The 19,698-nt window shown below is 40.3% G+C and overlaps 3 protein-coding genes across 4 annotated transcripts; 1 reads left to right on the forward strand and 2 right to left on the reverse strand.

Moving 5' to 3' along the window:
- Positions 1 to 599: 599 nt before the first annotated feature.
- Positions 600 to 1,382, forward strand: LOC132126247 (uncharacterized; the record flags this gene model as incomplete). The annotated part of the gene is made up of 1 exon (XM_059537376.1): positions 600 to 1,382. A coding segment is annotated over one exon (615 nt), but the record flags the coding sequence as incomplete, so codon positions are not given.
- A 382-nt stretch (positions 1,383 to 1,764) lies between these two features.
- Positions 1,765 to 9,814, reverse strand: ift52 (intraflagellar transport 52 homolog (Chlamydomonas)). Of its 2 annotated transcripts, XM_059537770.1 has the most exons (14): positions 9,743 to 9,814; positions 9,250 to 9,528; positions 8,960 to 9,047; positions 8,755 to 8,884; positions 6,499 to 6,574; positions 6,348 to 6,419; positions 6,121 to 6,247; positions 5,965 to 6,048; positions 5,199 to 5,267; positions 4,698 to 4,852; positions 4,469 to 4,556; positions 2,847 to 2,955; positions 2,606 to 2,751; positions 1,765 to 2,196 (listed from the first exon to the last, which is right to left on the reverse strand). In XM_059537770.1, the coding sequence occupies exons 2-14, from the start codon at positions 9,366 to 9,368 to the stop codon at positions 2,152 to 2,154; spliced, it is 1,308 nt and encodes a 435-aa protein (XP_059393753.1). In that variant the 5' UTR covers positions 9,369 to 9,528; positions 9,743 to 9,814; the 3' UTR covers positions 1,765 to 2,151. The 2 variants fall into 2 exon arrangements, with proteins under 2 accessions (XP_059393753.1, XP_059393752.1); XM_059537769.1 differs by having other exon boundaries at positions 9,250 to 9,802.
- Positions 9,815 to 10,590: 776 nt separating this feature from the next.
- Positions 10,591 to 19,698, reverse strand: LOC132126832 (serine/arginine-rich splicing factor 6-like). The gene is made up of 6 exons (XM_059538365.1): positions 19,497 to 19,698; positions 18,007 to 18,170; positions 16,556 to 16,677; positions 11,959 to 12,161; positions 11,770 to 11,841; positions 10,591 to 11,692 (listed from the first exon to the last, which is right to left on the reverse strand). Exons 1-6 carry the CDS (start codon positions 19,601 to 19,603, stop codon positions 11,233 to 11,235), a joined length of 1,128 nt encoding a protein of 375 aa, XP_059394348.1. The 5' UTR covers positions 19,604 to 19,698; the 3' UTR covers positions 10,591 to 11,232.

The following is a 19,698-nucleotide window of genomic DNA, read 5'->3' on the forward strand; positions in this document are numbered from 1 at the left end:
GACGCGCTTTCCTAAAAACAACTGTGTGCACAGTAATAATAATTCATTTTTAACCTATGTAGCAAACTACACAAAAGCGAAAAATATATATAACGGCCATAATATATCAGGGAAATATTGATTAATTCATAAATCACTGATATTTGTTTAAAATGTTGTCCAAAATATAGTCATGTTAGAAGTTTCAATTTCTTCACATAATTTCTCTCTCATTATTCACCGTTTAATGCATCATAAAGATCGTTCAGACTAGAGATTGTGCATTTGGACGTGTTCAGACAGGATTTAGCTTTTGAAAATATTTTAATTGCACTAAAGAGAACGAAATCGCCTTCTTTTATTATCTGCCAAACGAGATATTAAATCAAATGATCTGATTTCCCCATGCGAGCCTGTCATTGGAGAACTGCTCGTAAATCAGCTAATCAAGCAGAGCTATAAATGCAAGCCGAGTCTAATTAACACCAGGCTTTCTCAATGGATGCAGGACGTGAGAGACCTGGTGAAGTCCTAATACATACATCTATGTCAATTAATTTAGATTTTGTTTATGTTAAATCTAACAAAACCCTTTTCTATGGTAAATTTGAACCACTGCTCATGTTCTAGAGCTGACCAGGAGCTATGAGGGCCCATCGCTGTCTGACTTTGACAGAGGATTTTGTGCAGACCAGAGTCTGTCTTTATCAGCCGTTTCAGCCGATGGCTTCCTGAGACCAAACAAAGGCATTGTTCTGGAGTATCCAGAGCCCATCTCTATTGTTGCACCATGTCTGAACTACTCCACGAGCCTTTTATCACCTTTAGTTGCCCTGCACAAGCACACTCTTTCTCCGGGCAGCAGTCTGAGCACAGTTCTGGGCAGTCCAGTGCAAGGCAAGTCCTCCACACCCTACGAGAGAGTGCAGTTTCAAAAACCCACCCTGGCCAGCTCACTGGACCTGTCCTGTGTCGATTTGACCACCACTCACCCATCGTGGGAAGTGTCCTTCGTGAAGGCCATAGCTGAGAGCCCAAAGTCATGTTTGGAGTCCACGTGGAGTCCTATTAACCCGTCGGCTCCTCCTGAGGTCTCTCTGGTGTCGTCAGGAAGGTCCCCGCTCCCCAACGGTTCAGAGGAGCTCCAGCGCTCCTGGAGGGAAATGGTCCGGCAGGGATCTAGTCAGGTTCCTGCAATCCCAGATCTCCAGAGCTCCTCTAACCTGGCCATCTGATCGACACCATATTTGAGGCATGTATGTGCAGAAATGCTACTCCTGGAAATACTTGGTTTGTTCTAATGTGTCTTTATTTTACAGGCTTCTTACTGTGATTCATAATAGAGAGGTACTCCTGTTTATATAAGTGTATTTAATCAAAATAAAGTGTTGAAATGTCTTTCACTAATGTTATAAAGTTACTCTTTGATCAATAACATGTTTCAGAAAGTGCAATTACTTCATACACTCTGGAAATGTGGGCTGAAGTGGGTCAATATAACTGAGAGCACGAGTGAAAATGCTTCTATATTAATCTACAACTTGGGCCTGTCTGGGGTGTCCAATCCTGCTTCCAGAGGGTCAATATCCTGCAGATTTTCGCTCCAACACACTTGCCTGGAAGTTTCTAGTGAACCTGAAGCCTATTATTTTGATCAGTTGTTTAATTGGGGTATGAGCTAAACTCTGCAGGACCGTGGCTCTCCAGGAACAGGTTTGGACCACCCTGACATTTAGGTTGAGCTGACTGGCTCACATCAACCTGGAAATAAAAGGATACTTAGTGTATACTATACTTTCTGGAGGTCCTGCATCAATGAAACCATTGAGAACATCACATTTTTCACTAAGTGCCAGATTTATTTTTTCCATGGTGACAAACCAGTGCATGATCCAAAATATCACTCTCAAACAGGGGATTTGGACCCCAGTGTATGTATACAAATGATCTGACGTGAGAAAATTAAGCTCCTATTTGAGGAGAAAAAAATAACTTTTTCCAAGAAATGTAGTGGATTCTTTAAACCATATGCCTTAAATTCTGCTAGACCACAGCTGGCTTTTCTTGTACTGGAAGTAAAGCACAGTTTGAGAGTCCAGACTGAGCATGTTCACACAGATCTCAGAAACAAGTCCTTGCTGCAAAACCCCTGAGATCCACGGCCTGTTTACTTCAATACACGTTGAACCTTGCTTCAGCGGTGTCAATATCATGCTCCTGGAGGAAAGGGGAAAAATGGCAGTTTTAAGCTAAATATTCAGCCAAAAATAGTCATTTAATCTTCTCCACTGACTTGGTTTTATTCCCCCAATAATTAAACAATGCGTCATCAGAATTGGTCGTTGGTTGTTTTTAAAGCTTAGCAGTATAAATGACCAAGAAAGCAACATTATACACGTGTATCACAAAAGCAGCTCTTCCAACTTGTTTCTTTTATTTTTCTTCAGCCTTTTTTGATGGTCAGTGACTCACAGACTAAAACATAAGTTCACTTAAATTTAAGTAATGTTGGGAAGGATTTTAGACTACTGTGTATGGGTTCTTTTCTGAGCATGGCACTTTCATTGTGTGGAAAAGTGCAGCAGTGAATGGTAAAATAGAAATGTTTTTGCATGTTTGTTCTTACTTGGTTGATTTTCTTAAACTCCACCACCTGGAAGAAGACGTGTTCCAGTATGTGCTTGGCATCTCGTTTGTCTTTGTCTAACTTCCCTGTCACTCCTAAGATGTCTCCACATTTACGTACATAAAACTCCAGATCATCATCGGTACCTTCCAGAACACGAGACATCCATTACCACTCCAGCTAGAAACACTGACAGTATCACAACTCTCTCGGAGTATTTGAACGAATGGTAGAGACTCACATTTATTTGAGAGCTGAGCCAGCCTCACTTTCTCAGAAGAAAATGTCTCATCCAAGTCGAACAGGTCAAGCATGGGTGGAGGAAGGTCCCTAAAGGCCGGCTGGAAGACCTGAACACAAAACAAAGCCTCAGTGAAACGAATCATCTACAAACAGACTCATAAACAAGAAAGCAAACTAGATAGCATGGAGCAATGCAGGAAAATCAAGGCAAATAATAATGAATGTATTTGATCCATCATAGAGTACTGTAGTGATGATGTAAAACATATTAGCATTGTCACACTGGGGCCAGCTGCATAAACTTAGCCACTACGTTCAGATTGTGTCCTAAGAACTAGTCTGACCAACTAGCAGTTAGCCAAGAGGTTACTGAGTCTTATCTTTTGGATTCAAAATAGACCAATCTACATTTTAAAGGGGTCATGAATTGCCTCGGTTTTCTATTTTGTGCTGTTTTCTGAGGTCCACTTATAATTTTATCAAGATTTTTACATCAAACAACATTGTTTGTAAATGAATCTGAGGTAAAAATAAGTGAACAAAAGATCAGGTTCATAATGACGTGGTCTGGAACTTCATTCAAAACAAAGTCTTTCCTAATGTTAGAAACAGAAACGAAGCAATGGGAAAACTGTTGCTCCACAACTTGGCACTGCACAGTGTCTTTATCATTTGGTTTCTGTGCAGACCTGCTCGTTCGCCATTCTCGTTATGTACACGACTTGTAGGGCGAGCCTAAACAGCCAGCAATGTAGAATCGGTGGGCGGGGCTAAACAGGCAGTAATGTAGAATCTGTGGGCGGGGCTAAAAAGGCAGTGATGTAGAAGCAGGCGTTGATCTTCTGCAGAGTCGGTGCTTACCACACTATTACATCATAAAGTAGAACATTACACAAGCTGTCATTAGCTATGTTTCCATCCAAAGATGCAAATATAACTTATGCCCAAAACTGAAATATCGTATAAAACATTTGCGAATAAAGCCATCCAGCCATCCAACAAGTCAAGGAGAACAAAATCGTCACTTCCTGATAAACTAGCACCAATATCTATAAGAAAACTAGGAGAAGCCACTGGATATAATAATTTTCATTTGTAAATAAACTACTTGCACTTCAGAGAGAGCAGACCTAACACAATAAATTTGGTCAATGGCTTTTGAGATTGATGCCTTCTTAATCTTAATGGTAGAGATGTCATTTGACCATGGTGTAGTTCATTTATAGAGTACATTTAGCTTTTTACTTCTGCTGATTTACTTGTCTTTAAGCTTCAAAATTCATAAAAGTTGTGCTTGTTTATGAAGATTATTAGTCAGAGCAATAAACCAAAAGCAAGTGGAAAATTCTACTGTTTTTGTCGAAGGAATCAGGGTGATGTGGACTTGTGGGCTGGTCTACAAAAATAAACCATCAATGCAGTACTCTATTTCATTGGATTATAAAAAGTAAGCTATGATATAATTGGTTATAATAGCATTTCTCCACCCATGCAGCCTTGCCTGCATCAGTATAGAAAAGTTGCGTCAGAGATGGACAGCATTTGGTTTGGTAAAATTTTTTCTTTTTCCTACAGTAACAAATAAACTCTAAGCTAATGTGTGTTTGGAAACAGACTCACGGCGGGCTGCAGCGGAAGCAGAGGTGTTTCAAACTGTGGTGTGATCAGCTGGAGAGCTTCATGTTTCACATTCAGCTGCTTGTAAGCACTAAAAAAACAGGCATGAGAATAGTTACTGCTTCAGCGCTTTTCTGATGACTCATGACTCCTGTCTTTGTGACAGTGATAGTTCTGATTTAAAGCACAGAATGTACTTTTTCGGTTAGAGCACAACATGAAAGCCTCTTACTCCAGGACAGAAGGAAGAGTGTTTGTGTGCAGCTTTAGCAAAGACATGTCAAACAGGGACGTGAAATCTCGCGGGGTCTCGTCTCCCTCCTGCAGACACACTCTCAGATGCTCAGACAGACTCCCTGTGTCCGGCAGCATGGTGTAGTCTGTGATCTGGGAGAAAATGAAGCCCGTTTACACAGTGAAAAACAGTCGTATTTACTACTGGGATAATAATTTGATACTGGAGCTTTAAACATGGACAATGACTGCTGATGTCAGTGCTGTTCTTTATTAGTCTTGTCAATAAAGTAGTGCTTACAGTATGAGCATACACAGTGAAATAAGCATGCATTTGACTGAAATTCCAGAATCGTTAGCAAGCCATCTAGCACAGTGAATGCTACATTTTGAACTTTCCAACAACAAAGCACTTGAGTGCGACGATCTCGTAATCATGAATACGAAAGTTCTGACAGCAGGTGAAGGCAGCGTGGGTTAAACCGGTGGAAGCGCTCACCTCTGGGTCTTCTGCATCTATCTGGTTCAGAGGAATGCTTTCTGTTGTAAGCCACTGGAAAACAACATCCTGGAAGCAGACATTATATTGCATTCAAATACAAGAAATTGTGAAAGAATAAATATAAATAAGATTTAAATTTGTGAAGGAAATGTGAGTGCTGCCTTCTGATGCAAAACTCAGTCTCACAATCCTAAAGCTGTGGTCACACTAGACTTCGAACAGCTAAGTAACATTTATACAGAAACTGTAGTGGTTTTAATATGACGACAATCTCTAGAGTCTTTTTAAAAAACACAATACTACATATAATACCTCTTAAAGTTAGTAAAGTTAGTTAGAGCTAAATGCTCCAATACAGTACACAGCTTTTAAAATCTGAACAACCACTAGCCATTACACACTCAGCTTAAAATGTTCAAGCTCCTTCAGAATCAAAGTCTGAAGCTATTAAGTCTATTGAGTCTGTGCGCTTTATACACTCTCTGCAATTTTCAGTGAGATCTGTCAGCTTCAACTGACTTTCAGCAACTAGTGTAGACTCTAGCTGACTGAGAAATCAGAAGAAGGAAACGTATACATGTCTGGAACTATTTGAGGGTGACTAAACCACATTTTTATGTTTGATCCTTTAAGCCACATGCTCACTGCATGAATCCAGCAGGACAAGCTATGGGGGAACATTTAGGATTTAGCACTAGTTGAGCAGTACTTTGAACAAACCTCTGTCCCTACACTTTCATCAGCAGTAATAGTAGTACCTTACCATTATTTTACTGTTCTCCTCCTTGTCCAGGTACTGGTCACTGAACATGTGGCAGGAGCCCAGAACAGCCAACTTGCCAGCGTTCTTGACACAAACAGAGACACAGTCAGAGCACAGAAGTCAGCGCATTGAGTCTAACACACTGACCGTACACACCTTCGACTGATGGAAGGCCAGGACAGGCCTGTTGAGAGGAAAGCACACAGATCCGGTGGACAGGATGGCCACCGCAGGCTTCATCACGTTTAATGTGGCACCATAAGGGTATACGAATGTAAGTGCCCTGTTTAATAATCAAAGAAGAACGCATTACACTTCTTATGTGAAACCTGAACTATAAAATCACTCTAACTACACAAACAGAACAGTCAGCTCAAGCTTACTGTGAATTGTTCCCTGTGTTTTCTTCATCAATCATCCCCGTCACCACTTTACCAGCAGCACGACTGATCTCTCTGAAGTACAGATACAAGTCAGTTCGATTCTGTACAGACTGGTTTGTGTCAATGCAATCTACACACGGGAGACACACACCTGTTCAGGACACCATTGGACACAAGTGCTTCTTTGGGATGGAAATATTTGTAGTAGACATTCCTTATTACTGCATCTGGAAGCCCAGTCCAAAAGAGTTATAAACTTCAGAAACACTTTATTAAACCTCTTCCAAGATGAACACACTTTTAAAGTTTCTGATTTATGTGAGGCACAAAATAAAGGTGGTGGAGGCGTCCTGACGTCATATTGTAGAAAAACAGTGTCAGTGACATAATGACATAATGTGACAAGACATAAATTATTATAATAATAATATTATTATAATAATAAATGAGTAAGTTTTGTACCCTAATAAATATGATTCAAATGTGTCCATGCAAATGTATTCAAGGTGTGTGGAAAATATTTTAACACTTTTTACTGAAATTTCTTAAAGAAATAAAAAAATAAAAAACAAAATGTAAAACCAACTTTTTTGTTATATATTTTTTATTTCTAAGAACCTGAAACATTTTTTGCAACATTTCAAATTAGTGCTGTCAAACAATTGATCACATCCGTAATATATGAGTGTGTACTGTGTATATTTATTATATATATATATATATATATATATCAGTGATGCGCGGGTGAATGTATAAACACCCCGCACCCGACCAACGTTTTCTACTAACCTGCCCGCAACTCAGACCGCAAAAAAATTAAATTGTACCCGACCCGCTTCCTGACCTTCATTTTTAAAAAGCAGTAAATGCTCATCGTAGCTTCATTGGCCATAGGAACGTAGGCAAAACTAACTAGAAAAAAAAAAAAACTTAATATATTATACTTTTGTCAAGAATTATAATAAATCGTCAATAAGCTCATAATTTGTACTAAAATAGTCTAGTCTGGCTATGTCTATTTTGATGTTTCTGCAAGTTCAGCAGACATTGAGGCTCGGGTTTGTTCCGATCCGAGCTCGTGAGCGGAGAGAGCATTTCTGAATATCCTGCTACGCTCGCTCATTCCGTGGGGTCTCGCTCAACCCAGAATGGCCTGCTGGCTCGAAAATATGCAAGGAGTCATTTTATTGTTTTGTAATAAACTGGTGCTTTCTGTGTCGCTGCAAAGATGAAGTTGACGATGGAGACTCGCCATGAACGCCAGAGAGAAATGCACATTTCATATGGATTACATCATCTGAGAGTAGCCCATTTATTTTGGTTTGAATATTTTCGTTTAAAAGAAGACATTTCAAGCGGTCTGTAATGTATAGCCTATATTTCTCAAATCTGTGAGGCACACGCTGAGTTTAGTTCACATGCAATGCAAGTGATCGTGTCGGCGCCTTATTACATTGTCTGCTAGGCTATATATTTGCTTCTTATTTATTAAATACGGGCAACTGATTGATAAAACATTGATCAAAATTAAGATACAATTTATACAAAACGAATATCTTTTAAAAATAGTTTTCCATTAAACAAAACTTAATGAAGTCGTCAAAATCATGTTTTACCAAAAACAGCGACGTTGCTCCCCATGCAGTCTTCTTTGCCGCCTCCATCTCTACGTGCAGACTGAGCTCATGCGTCATCTTCACCAATTATTCAGCCAATAAAGTGTAGGCCTATGCATTTCAAAAATCTGTCTAGTACTATATAAATTACAAAGGTTTAATTGGCATTTTTATTTCAAATGACCCGACCGACCACGACCCGAATATCATTAAAAATATTTTTGGATGACTCTTAACCACGGGTAACCGCAGGCACTCGCTCATTTTGGATCAACCTGCGCATCACTGATATATATATATATATATATATATATATATATATATATATATATATATATATATATATACACACAAACACATGCACATATACATTTAAGACAAATATGTTGTTTATATACTAAATATATTTATATAGAATTTAATAATATAAATATATGAATGTATATACATGTAATGTCTGTGTGTGTGTGTGTGTGTGTGTATATATATACAGTCATGGCCAAAAATATATGCACCCTTGTAAATATGATCAAAGAAGGCTGTGAAAATTCATCTGCATTATTAATCCTTTTGATCATTTATTTAAAAAGTTCACAAAAATGGATCCTTTCATTGGATAAGAATAAAAAAAAAGTAAACAACTTTGATTTTGGATGCAATTAACCGTTTGACAGCACTATTTAAAGAACAAAATAACAACAATAAACAGAATCTGAAGTATCATGAAATTTTTGTTTGAATTTATGAAATACAGATGACATTTAAAAAAATGCAAATGAATACACACTCACCATTGTTAACCATAATGCCAAACTCTTCCAGGAGGAAGTTGATATTAGTGTCATATTTGATTTCTCCTCCTTCTCCGAGCATCACGAGGAGCGCTCCACCGCTGGCCAGATACTGCTTGAGAACCTCCAGCTGAACAACATCAAACACACAGCCGGTTAATAGCTAGTACTGTAACTCCTCTGTGTTTCAGCAGCAGATCCTCACCTCAGCGGCAGTGAACTTCTCTCGAGGGCCTGCGGTGATCCATAACTTGACTCCTTGGAGTTTCTCCAAGCTGAGCTCCTCTTTGATGCTGAAGAACATGTACATGAGTTTAGTAATCCACTTAATACTTCATTCATTTCTAGCGGCTCTTTTACAATGTCTATAATGCAAAACAATCAGAGCATAATCCACATCTAAGTGATGTTCTGTGCACATCTCCAGTATTATAGTGATTAAAGCCCCTCACATCTGTATACATGTCTACACGAGTCGTGTATATGAGCTCATACCTTTGAATCTTCCACTGTGCTCTTAGTTTCTTCTGCATGGACTTGTATCCAGAGTTGGAGGTGAAGAGCTCTCTTTTGGATGCGTTGAAGATAACGATGTTTCGTTGCTCTTTGTCCATGTTGTCATGTGTGTCAGGAAACACTGTTTACAAACCCAGACTTTGACGATGAGGGACAGATTACGGTCTCTAAACAACAAACCACGACTGTTTTCTTCTGCGACACAGGCTGGGGTGTTGAAAATTTAATACATTATCGCCTTAATCAGAGGAGCAACAACTGCAAAATATACACAAACTGTAAATGTTGTGCATCAGCCTGTCACCGTTATGAGCGGCTAAGCTAGCAGGCTAACGGTAATAACAGTCGCTACAAAACCGATCAAACATGTTAACGCAGTGAGTTTAACTTTGTTACGTAATGGTTATAATGTTACGCTAACGTTATATAAAAAGTAAACGCTTCTACAAAACGAAAACGGAATAAAAGTTACCGCAGAACTCAGCTTATTGTGGTGTCCGCGAGCGATGCATTGTGGGTATTTGTGGACAACACAAGCGTAACCAGGGGCGCTTCCTCCATAGCAACTGTTCTAGTAAACCACGCTTTCTTTTTTCCTTTAGTTTTAATGGCTACATTTCATATTCATAAATGCAGATTTTCAGGGGAAAATTCGTGTTTTATAGCATTTAATAATAAAGTGAAGCATTATATGGAGTCCATATTTCCCTCAAAGAAACAAAGCTGTGGGAGCTTTTGTAACTTTAACCTATTCCCATTAAATAATTATTTTTGTGTGTATTTGTTGTAATTGAGTTGACTTGAATACGTGGACATTCTTTGTTCAACAACAAAAAACGTATATCACTGCGGGCAAAAAAAACAAAAAACTGACAGAAATCACGTGGCGCTCACCCACGTATAAAAAATGAGTACAAAAAAAAATCTAACATTCCTAGAGTTCAGCTGTAGGGGATGAAAACCCCACCACTTACAAGTGATACAAAGCTAATGAAAATTGTACAATAACATTACACTTAGTTGAACTTGTACCTGACAAAATGTGTGTTCATGACAGCCATCCACAACTAAACACTTTATATTTCTATATTCCTATTGTAACCTTGATCTCCTGCACTTTGATTCAAGTATGGTTGTGTTATTATTGGGAGAGGGGAGGGTCTGGACTCTGGGGTCTCCAGAGGAAAGCTGTTTCTACTGGAGCACAGTGTACTTCAGGTGTGACACAGAGCTGAGTGTGAGGGGAAACAAGCAGCAGTCTTCAAGCATAGGGTCAAGATCTACTCATGCTTCAGGCAAGAAAAGGCAGCAACACTCAAAACCAATTAAATGTTTATTTAACCAAAACACTTGGAAAATATGCAAAAACCCATTTAAAATGAGATCACAGAAATCACACTGCAAGTAATGTAATAAACTTTCTGAAAAAAGAAAAGAAAAACTGAACAACATCACAAAGATGATCCAAAGCACTAACAGAAACAAAACTTCCAAAAAAATGATCAGCCAAAGACATGAATGACTACACAGCAAGGAAGCATTTCCATAGCCAGCCACTCAACTATCACATCCTGTTATCTACACAAAAGGACAGCTGCAAAAGTAATTATGCATTCAATCGGATTTAGGCCATAACATTGATACAGCCACCTCGCACTAAAGCAGAAACCCAAAGAGCCTTTTAAAGATGCCCCATACCAAAGAGTCGAACACCAACAACAGCCTGAGCAATGCTTAGAAGCACAAAACCTTATAAACTAATGATAAAACGGAAATCAAATTCTGATTTGATATTTCATGAGGGGGAGGAGGATATGCAATAGTTTTCATGCAATGTTGAAAACAGCACAGTAAACAATACTACACTGGACTGCAGCCTCTTTAATCATTTGGTGAATGTTCATAGGCTGTGAACGATGGATTAACACTGAACTGTGCATGACACGTTCCTGCTGTGAGACACTAGTCTTGAGAAGCAGATCGAGAGCGGGAACGAGACTTTGAACGTGACGGAGAGCGAGACGCAGAACGCTTGCCGGGAGACTCGGACTGACGGCGGTCCTCTTTAGGGGACGGTGAGCGGGAGGTGGACTTGGCCCGGTCTCCATTTCCATTCTCCCTTGGAGAAGCAGAGTGGCTTCGGGACTTCCTACTGAGGGACTTCTCCTTGGAGCGGCTCCTGGAATCCCTCTCCGACTTGGCTTTGGAGCGGCTCTTGGAGCGAGATTTGCGGGCATCGGAGCGAGAGCGGGATTTGTGGCTGGAGCGACTGCGTGACTTCTGCGTACGTGAGCGGGAACGAGACTTTGACTTCCTGGAGCGGGACTTTGTTGGGGACTTTGAGTGAGACTTTCTCCTAGACCTGGAGCGGGACTTGCTACCTGACCTGGAACGAGAGCGGTGCTTGCTGCGGGACCTTGAGCTGTGAAACACAGACAAGTCAGTTATAAAAGCAACCACAGTCACATTTTAACCACACACACAAAAAAACAATCCTACCGAGATCTGGACCTGGAACGGCTTTGTGAACTTCGGCGGCTCCTGCTGCGAGAACGGCGTCGGCTGCGAGACCTACAAAACAAAACTTCCACATCAAGAGATCTACACAAACCCCATTCATTTAAAAGAATAAACACAGAAGTGTGTGCAAAGACCAAGTGAGATGAAGCTAGAAACTGAAGGCTTGACCTTGACCTGCTCCCAGAGTAGGAGCGACGTCGTCTAGGCTTGTCCTCCACAAGACGGATTTTTCTTCCGTTGATATCAGTGCCATCTAACTTGTCCAAAGCTCTCTTCATATCGGAGTAAGAGCGAAACTCGATGACACCCTCATTGGTTCTTTCTTTGTGGGCGTCAGCATAGGTCACCTCTCCAGCTTGACGCATGAAGTCCTACAGTCAAGAACAAGGCTTCCAATAAAACACTAAGGTTGATGTCATCAAAGTCCCTTTAAGACAAGTTATTTCACTTGGCGGCCATCTTTGAACATGCAAGTGCAGCTCCTATCTTTTAATAGGAAAACAAATTATCCAAAACTGTTCAACAAAATTACAATTAAATTTCATATTTGAAATAAATCACAATGGGCAACAACTACCTTAATTGTTCCTAATGCTCAAATAGGATTATACACATATACACACACACACGTATATATATATATATATATATATATATATATATATATATATATATATATATATATAAATAAAAAATCCAACCAGTGCGCATGCGCAGTCCTAAGCACATGTCTTACGGTGCGTTCACACCCGACGTGACTTACGCCAATAAAATCAGGCTATTTGGACGATTGAACATTTTGAGTTGACTCGCTTCATTCACACATCAAGGCAGCTATAAAGACACCGGCCATTTAAAAATGCGTATCTCCGATTTCGGAGACGATCAGCGGGAGCTCAGTGCTCATGTTACCGATGAGAGCAGTCTAGACTAGGGCTGGGCGATATGGACAAAAAGTCATATCCCGATATATTTAGGCTGAATATCGATATACGATATATATCCCGATATTTTTTCCGCAAAGTGAGAGCAAATGTTCTGTCAAAGCCAAATATGACGTCACAAGTAGTTTTATTGAAACCGGCCATTTCAGTGAACAGTTGCAAAATCAACTGAATAAATAGTAAACAGGTTTCTTCACCTGGTTCATAATTAAATGCTCAGCTGTTCAAATAACAATAAAATTAAAAAAAATAAAATAATAATACTGTATAACAATAGGACAGGAGTACCTTTTTTGAAATCAAAGCTCCATAAGGTGCACATTTAAATAAAAAAAATATCTTAAAAATAGCCTATAAAATAGGCTATTAAAATAGGCCAATCTTTTTCCTAAATAAATATATTTAAATGAGAAAAGTACAATATAAATTTTTTTTAGTTTTACAACTATAATGGCTTATTAAAATCAAAACAGATTTTATTCTCCTTTCTAACAAATCCACAGATGCAAATAACGAACATCACAAAAGAATATGACAAACCCTAGTAACTTAAGGGCAGCATTTACATATAAAGAAAGAACAAAAAGTGATCAGTTTAAGAACATTTTTTTTAAACATCAGCCTGAGGTTACCTTTTCCTTTTTGTTAACTCAATTTCTTATCTGAACAGTCTCAACCAGTTGCATAAGAAACAGATTATCAACTCAATAAACATTTCCCCCTCTTTTTTTACTTTGATAAACAGTAATGCTGTCTTGAGGTAGACATTAGAAGACAGACAAGCGTATCCTCCTTCGTTTAAAGATTTTGTGCGAGAAACACCAGCCTGTCAACAGCATCCGGCTTCAGAGATGCTCTGTGGCAGGTCACGATATTGCCACTACAGCTGAAAACCCTTTCGGAGGGTGAACTGGTAGCTGGTACCAAGAGATACTTTTTTGCCAGGTGGCTCAGAGATGGAAAGAAAACTTCATGATCCTTCCACCACTTGAGAGGATCAGTGTCACTCTCCACACTTGCGGACTGCAAGTAACTTGACAGTTCATTTTCAATAGCCTCCCTCTTGGTTGGTGCAGTGGTGGTGGCTGTGCGCTTCTTGAAGAAGCTTGCCAGTCTCTTAGCTTTTGGTGCTACTGCTGCTTCTCCATCTGCAGGCTCAGACACAGTGGGCACACATAGGCAAGGCGGTTGACAGCTGCTCTGATCAGCCAGTAGCGTCTCCACCTCCAAGACAGCTCTGTGCTTTAATGCATCGACTTTTTCACTTGGGATGTAGGTGGCCCTGAACCGAGGATCCACAAATGACGCCATCTCCAAAAGGTCAGTAGTGGCTGGGTCAGAATATTTGCTGTTGAGGTACTCAACAATGCTGGTCTTGATCGATTTACAAAGCTCGCTATCACCCTCTTCACATGCCAGGAGACTTTCGTTAAAAAGGTGCAGCACAGGTTTCACATATGATAGAGTGACGTACTCCTCACCTGATAAAGCATCAGTAAAGTCCTGGAGAGGTTTCAGGACCTTTTGGACTGCTTCTAGGACCTCTAAGTCCTGCCAGGTAGGGACAAGATGCCTGGTCTTTTTGTCATTAGACAGGACTTTGGCCAGTGCTCCTTCCTGCTCCAGGACTCTCTCTATCATCTGCTGCCTGGATCCCCAGCGTGTGGCAGACTCGGTTATGAGTTGGTGACTTGGCAGACCCAGCTGAATCTGGACTTCAGCAAGATGTCTCCTTTTCTTCCAGCTGTACGAAAAACAGCTTACAATTCTTTTGCACAAAGAAATGGCCCGGGTGACACGCTTGTCATTCATGCCATGTCCTGTCAGAATCATAAATAACTATTAAACAAATGTGCTTATGCGAGAAATTTGACTCTGGTTTCACTTTAACACATTCATACAACTAATCCAAAATCAAGCTTTAGAAATATTCTACATTAATATTATTTTCTTGTTTCATAGTTTATTTTTTTAATCAACACCAGTACTAATCATAAATATCAAATATTATATTTTTTTCTGAATTTTAATCATGTAAGTGATTTTTATGTATTATTATTTTTGTATAATTTATAAATGATGACTCTACTGTATGTACATTTACTCGTGTTCCGTTCTTGTTGTTGTTCTTAGTATTTAATATTAATGCTATTTTTTAATGCTACTTCATATTTCTACTCCACTAAAAACTCCACAATGTCTAGGCATATGTGTCAACATTAGTTTCTAGTTACTTTGCAGTTTGCTATTTTCAATCCAGAGAAAAAACTATAGTCTATCATAATAGCTAAATATATATGTTACCTTGATGATAACAACAGGCTAACCAGCATTTTAAAGTCATAATTACCTCACCTTTACCAGCTGTAACATTAAAGTGGTAAATACATCAATGCATCACTAATTCTTATCCAATAACGGAAACCTAATAAAAATGGTTCTGAAATCTACCATTCTGTTTTCATCTCCCAGTCTTGAATGGAGTGAACTGTCATGCTCATGTAAGGCTCACACGTCCTGCTCGACCACATATCGCTGGTCAACGCAAAATGGGTCACGTTAGCGAGCCGGTCAGCAAGGCTCTGTCTGATTTCAGTGTACATTTGTGGCAGTGCTTCTCGTGCAAAGTAGTTGCGACTGGGAAGCTCATATCTCGGGTCCATAGTTTTCAGTAGCTTTTGGAATCCGATTTGTGCCACAGTTGCAACGGGGACCATATCTTTAGCAATGTGGTAGGACACCGCTTTAGTTATATTACACCACTTGACACTTTTCTTTTCATAAGGCACATTGCGGGAAAATTAAGTTTGCAGTGAGCTTTGTTTCGGGGCTGGAGCTTTTTCGGGTTGTCGATGGCTTGCGGCTGGGGCTTCTGCAGCGCGCAGTTTCAAAGACTCTTCGTACTGCAGTTTGTGCCACTGTTTTAGGTGGTGAAAAAGATTTGTAGTGCTTCCACCCCTGGCTGGAACTTGTTTATTGCACTCCCTACAAATAACGTGATGTTGTTGCTCATCTGATACTTTGAATCCGAACCATCTCCAAATTACTGAGCCACTGCTTTTTCTTTTACTAACCAATTCCTCTGTGCGCTCCGCAGACGTAGTTGCTTCCTCCATGTTTGTTGAAGAGTGGCTCTGTGCCTGCACCCCCCCGCGCTGGCGCGGGGAGCAGCACAAATTTGAACTATATCGATTTATGCGATATGGGCTAATTCCATATCGCGTCTAAAAATATATCGATATATTTTTTATATCGATATATCGCCCAGCCCTAGTCTAGACTCAGTTAATCCTCCCGACATTCACCACTGGCTCTGATGTCCCTTTCGTGGTTAAATATAAAATATAATTCCTCCATTGTTTCGGATTTTACCTCCGCTTACTACGTCGTAATCAAGTTACTACGACAAAAAGCTCCTGATTGGTTAACGGTGCAAATTTTCGCCAAAGTTCATTTTTTCAACTCACGAATCACGCGTTACGCACGTCAAAACGCTGAATTTGCATCACAGGATGTCTATTTGCATCTTTGCATTGAGATTACATGTAAATCACTCTTGATTAATGCTTCATTTACGTCTGGTGTGAACGCACTTTTAGAATGCCAACTGTTTCTATAGTAACCGGGGTACTTCTAACAGCAGCTGCAGTGCCTTTACACAATAGCCATTGGCTCTTTAACTGAGATCTTTTTTAATTGCCCGACAATTAGTCAAGATCACATTCATAATCGCAGATTAAATCACATTTGATTTCAAACTCTGACAATTTAATTGCAGTTTTAATGTATGGACACCTTTGAAAATATGAACCCAAGCTCACCTTAAGATCCTGCCAGCTGCAGCGACTGGACAGGTTCTCCACGATCAAACGGTACTCTGTGCGAACCGGTGGTCCATATTTCTCTCTTCCGCTTTGGCTCCTGCTGCTATAACCACTACTGCCTTCAGACAAAAGCCAAGAGACAATCAGTACAGAATTAGACGCAATACAGAAAGAGCACAAGGCAACCTGCATAAAGCATAATGTTTAGGCATGAGTCTTCCTATCCCACCCCACTGAAGTCACACCCAAATAAATATAAGACCTCAGCACCACATAGTCCTGAAGGGAACGATTACTGTGGAACGTCTAAAAATAAACAAAACATGACTGCACTGGATTTGTTCAATCGGTCCCTTTGAAGGGGTCAAAGGTCGCATTGCTGGTCCTCACCCAACAGCTCAAGAACAGCAATGCTCTGGACGTGAATACCGCTCCAGCGACACAAGAGGTTTAACATGAGCCCCAATTATAAAGACAGCACACAGTACACAATACCCTCATGAAAACAAGAAAAAAAAAAAATATATATATATATATATATATATAAAAATAACCAGGACTGCTTGCATTAGATGCCGACATGTTACCGGTGTACTGACAGCACAGTGACAGCACAAGACACGTAGCAAGGGAAGCCCATTGCTCTTTTTAATAAAGAAAAAGTCTAATAAAAAACTAGCGGGTAACTACAGAAATTTGTTTAATCTGACCAATATTTCGTTCAACATAAAAACCAATGGGTTTCCTCACCATCACCCTGGTCTATTGGCAAAAGGCAGCTGTCATCATGGCTTCCGGTTAGGTCAGCCAAGGGTCAAAGGGCAAAGGTCACACACACATTGTAAGGTGAAAGCCAAGGCCAAACGGGACAGGCAGTCATCTTAGCCTCAATGGACTCGGACTCAGCCCGCACCGGACTCTTTTAAATTGAAACATCAAGGACTTTTGTTAATATTGATTTCAGATGTAAACACAAAATCGCATCGTCACACTGTTTGCATGCCAGCGAGGCTTCAGAAAACATATCAACTAGAGTAGATTTAGAGATGGGCCTATGAAGAGTGGAAACGGCCCACAATCTGACATGTAAACATCTTTAGTCACTCTCCCTGGCTTCTGAAGATTACTCAGGTTAAACTGCACATTTCTCATGACCCTTGGCATTTAAAACGGGCCAGAACTACAAAAGCAGAGGCATCTTTTGAGGGAGTCCCATTTAAGAAAATGTACTGTTCATTAAAGACTATCAGAGCCTTCTGTCCGGACCAAAGGTACTTCAGACTTTAACAGAGAAATGTAGTTAGTCACTGGATGCAGGTGCTATTGACAGTCCACTGTGAATATAAAAAAAACACTTATTATTCACCTCCACACTTTCCTTGTGCCTGAGGGAGGGGAAAAGAATAAGACCAAAGGTTTGATGAGAAAATGAACGAGGCTGTACTTACTGCGGCCGCCGCCGCCCCCATAACCCCCACCATATCCATCCCGGTCCCGCCGCGGTCCTCTGGCATGCTCCACGATCACACGCTCCCCACACAGATCTTTACCGTTCAGCTCGTACACCGCATCGTCTGCGTCACGCGTGTCCTCAAACTCCACAAACCCATACCTGAAATAAAGAAGTTCAAACACATTATCTTCGATGGTTCAAGCGCTGTACTCAAGGGCCAACGGAGTAACCAAGGTCAGCTGTAAGAGGATCCGAATAATTATAATGCAAATAGTGCACATGTATACGGGCAACCTTTTAAAAGTATGTTTGAGAAAATTAGAGAACAGCAGTTTGGTTTGTCATGTTTACTTGATACATGCTTTAGTTTAAGTGGTCAGCCAACTCATTTCTTAACTCATTTCTTAAGCATAATCATGTTTAATGACGACTGTCACTTGCAGTGCTTCATGGGACTGCATTTCTTTGCCACCATTAAAGTCTTTTCATCCAATGTTCAGTGATTCAAATCGAAGCCAGTAACATTGTGATTCACATCACGTCTGTCTGGTTTGTTTCATGGTTTATAACTCTTAAACTAAAACTTTCAGAATCCCTGTGGAAAATTAGTTCTGGAACAGAGGCCTGAAAGAGTGGTCAGGCCCACAAAACGACTCAAATGACCCCATCCCAGTGGACGCTAGTTACCTTTTAAATGAAACTGTACTAGAGGCAAATTGCAGGTTGTATATATACACACTGTGAAGTGGCGTGGTGTTTATTTTTTAAATCCAATTGATCTGTCTAAATATATTTTAAGTAATACGTTTTGTTAAGCATCCTAAATAAAACCAAAAGGAGGGGGGTTGACGATGTACAACCATTAGTGCTTCGTTCAATACGGTTTAACCATAGACAGGGTTTAACTAGCATTATGCTGCTCAAAGCGAGCGCCATGTTTGGCAGCACACGCTGCAGGGTCATCCGGGTATTTCACGCAGACAGAAACTGCACGGGGCCCATTCTACATAATGGAGAAGTAGCACAAGACGTGTCTTAGTAAGCCATTCAAAAACGTGCATTTATAAATACATCGAGTGAGTGTGGATTCAGATAATGCGCCCGACACACCAACAACGATGCGTCGCTGTGGCGTTTTCAAATTTAGGTCAGCACTGCTGACGAGGTTTAGTGCACGTATTAACTGCAGCTGACCAACTCTTACATAAACGATCCCCCTTCGGGATTATATATTGTGTCTCAGAATCACCGACCAATTTTAACGCTTTAATAAACACCATCTGATCGTATGAAAGAAGCTGAAGCGCTTTGCACAACAAACTTTCCACTATCTTGAACACGCGGCAAGAGCTCGACTAGAGAGATACAACCAAACAGTCAAAACATTAGGCTTTTAAAACACAAACCATCGCATGCGATTTATTAAATGCATTGAAATGTAAAGCTGTTGTCATTGTGAGGCCACGGCCTCGCGCTAAAACTCACCCGTTCTTCAGATCGATCTCTAAAAGCTTCCCGTAGCCGCTGAAAAACCGCTGTATGTCCTTTTCTCGCACATGATAACTCAGCCTGCCGATGTACACTCGCGGCATGATTACTGTTCGATAAATAATAATCAAACACACAAACCCTCGCCGATTTAAACACTGTCGGTCTCCGCGGAAGGGCCACCTAGCGGTTACAGAGT

This window comes from Carassius carassius, chromosome 44, assembly GCF_963082965.1.
Source record: "Carassius carassius chromosome 44, fCarCar2.1, whole genome shotgun sequence".
Lineage (NCBI taxonomy): Eukaryota > Metazoa > Chordata > Actinopteri > Cypriniformes > Cyprinidae > Carassius > Carassius carassius.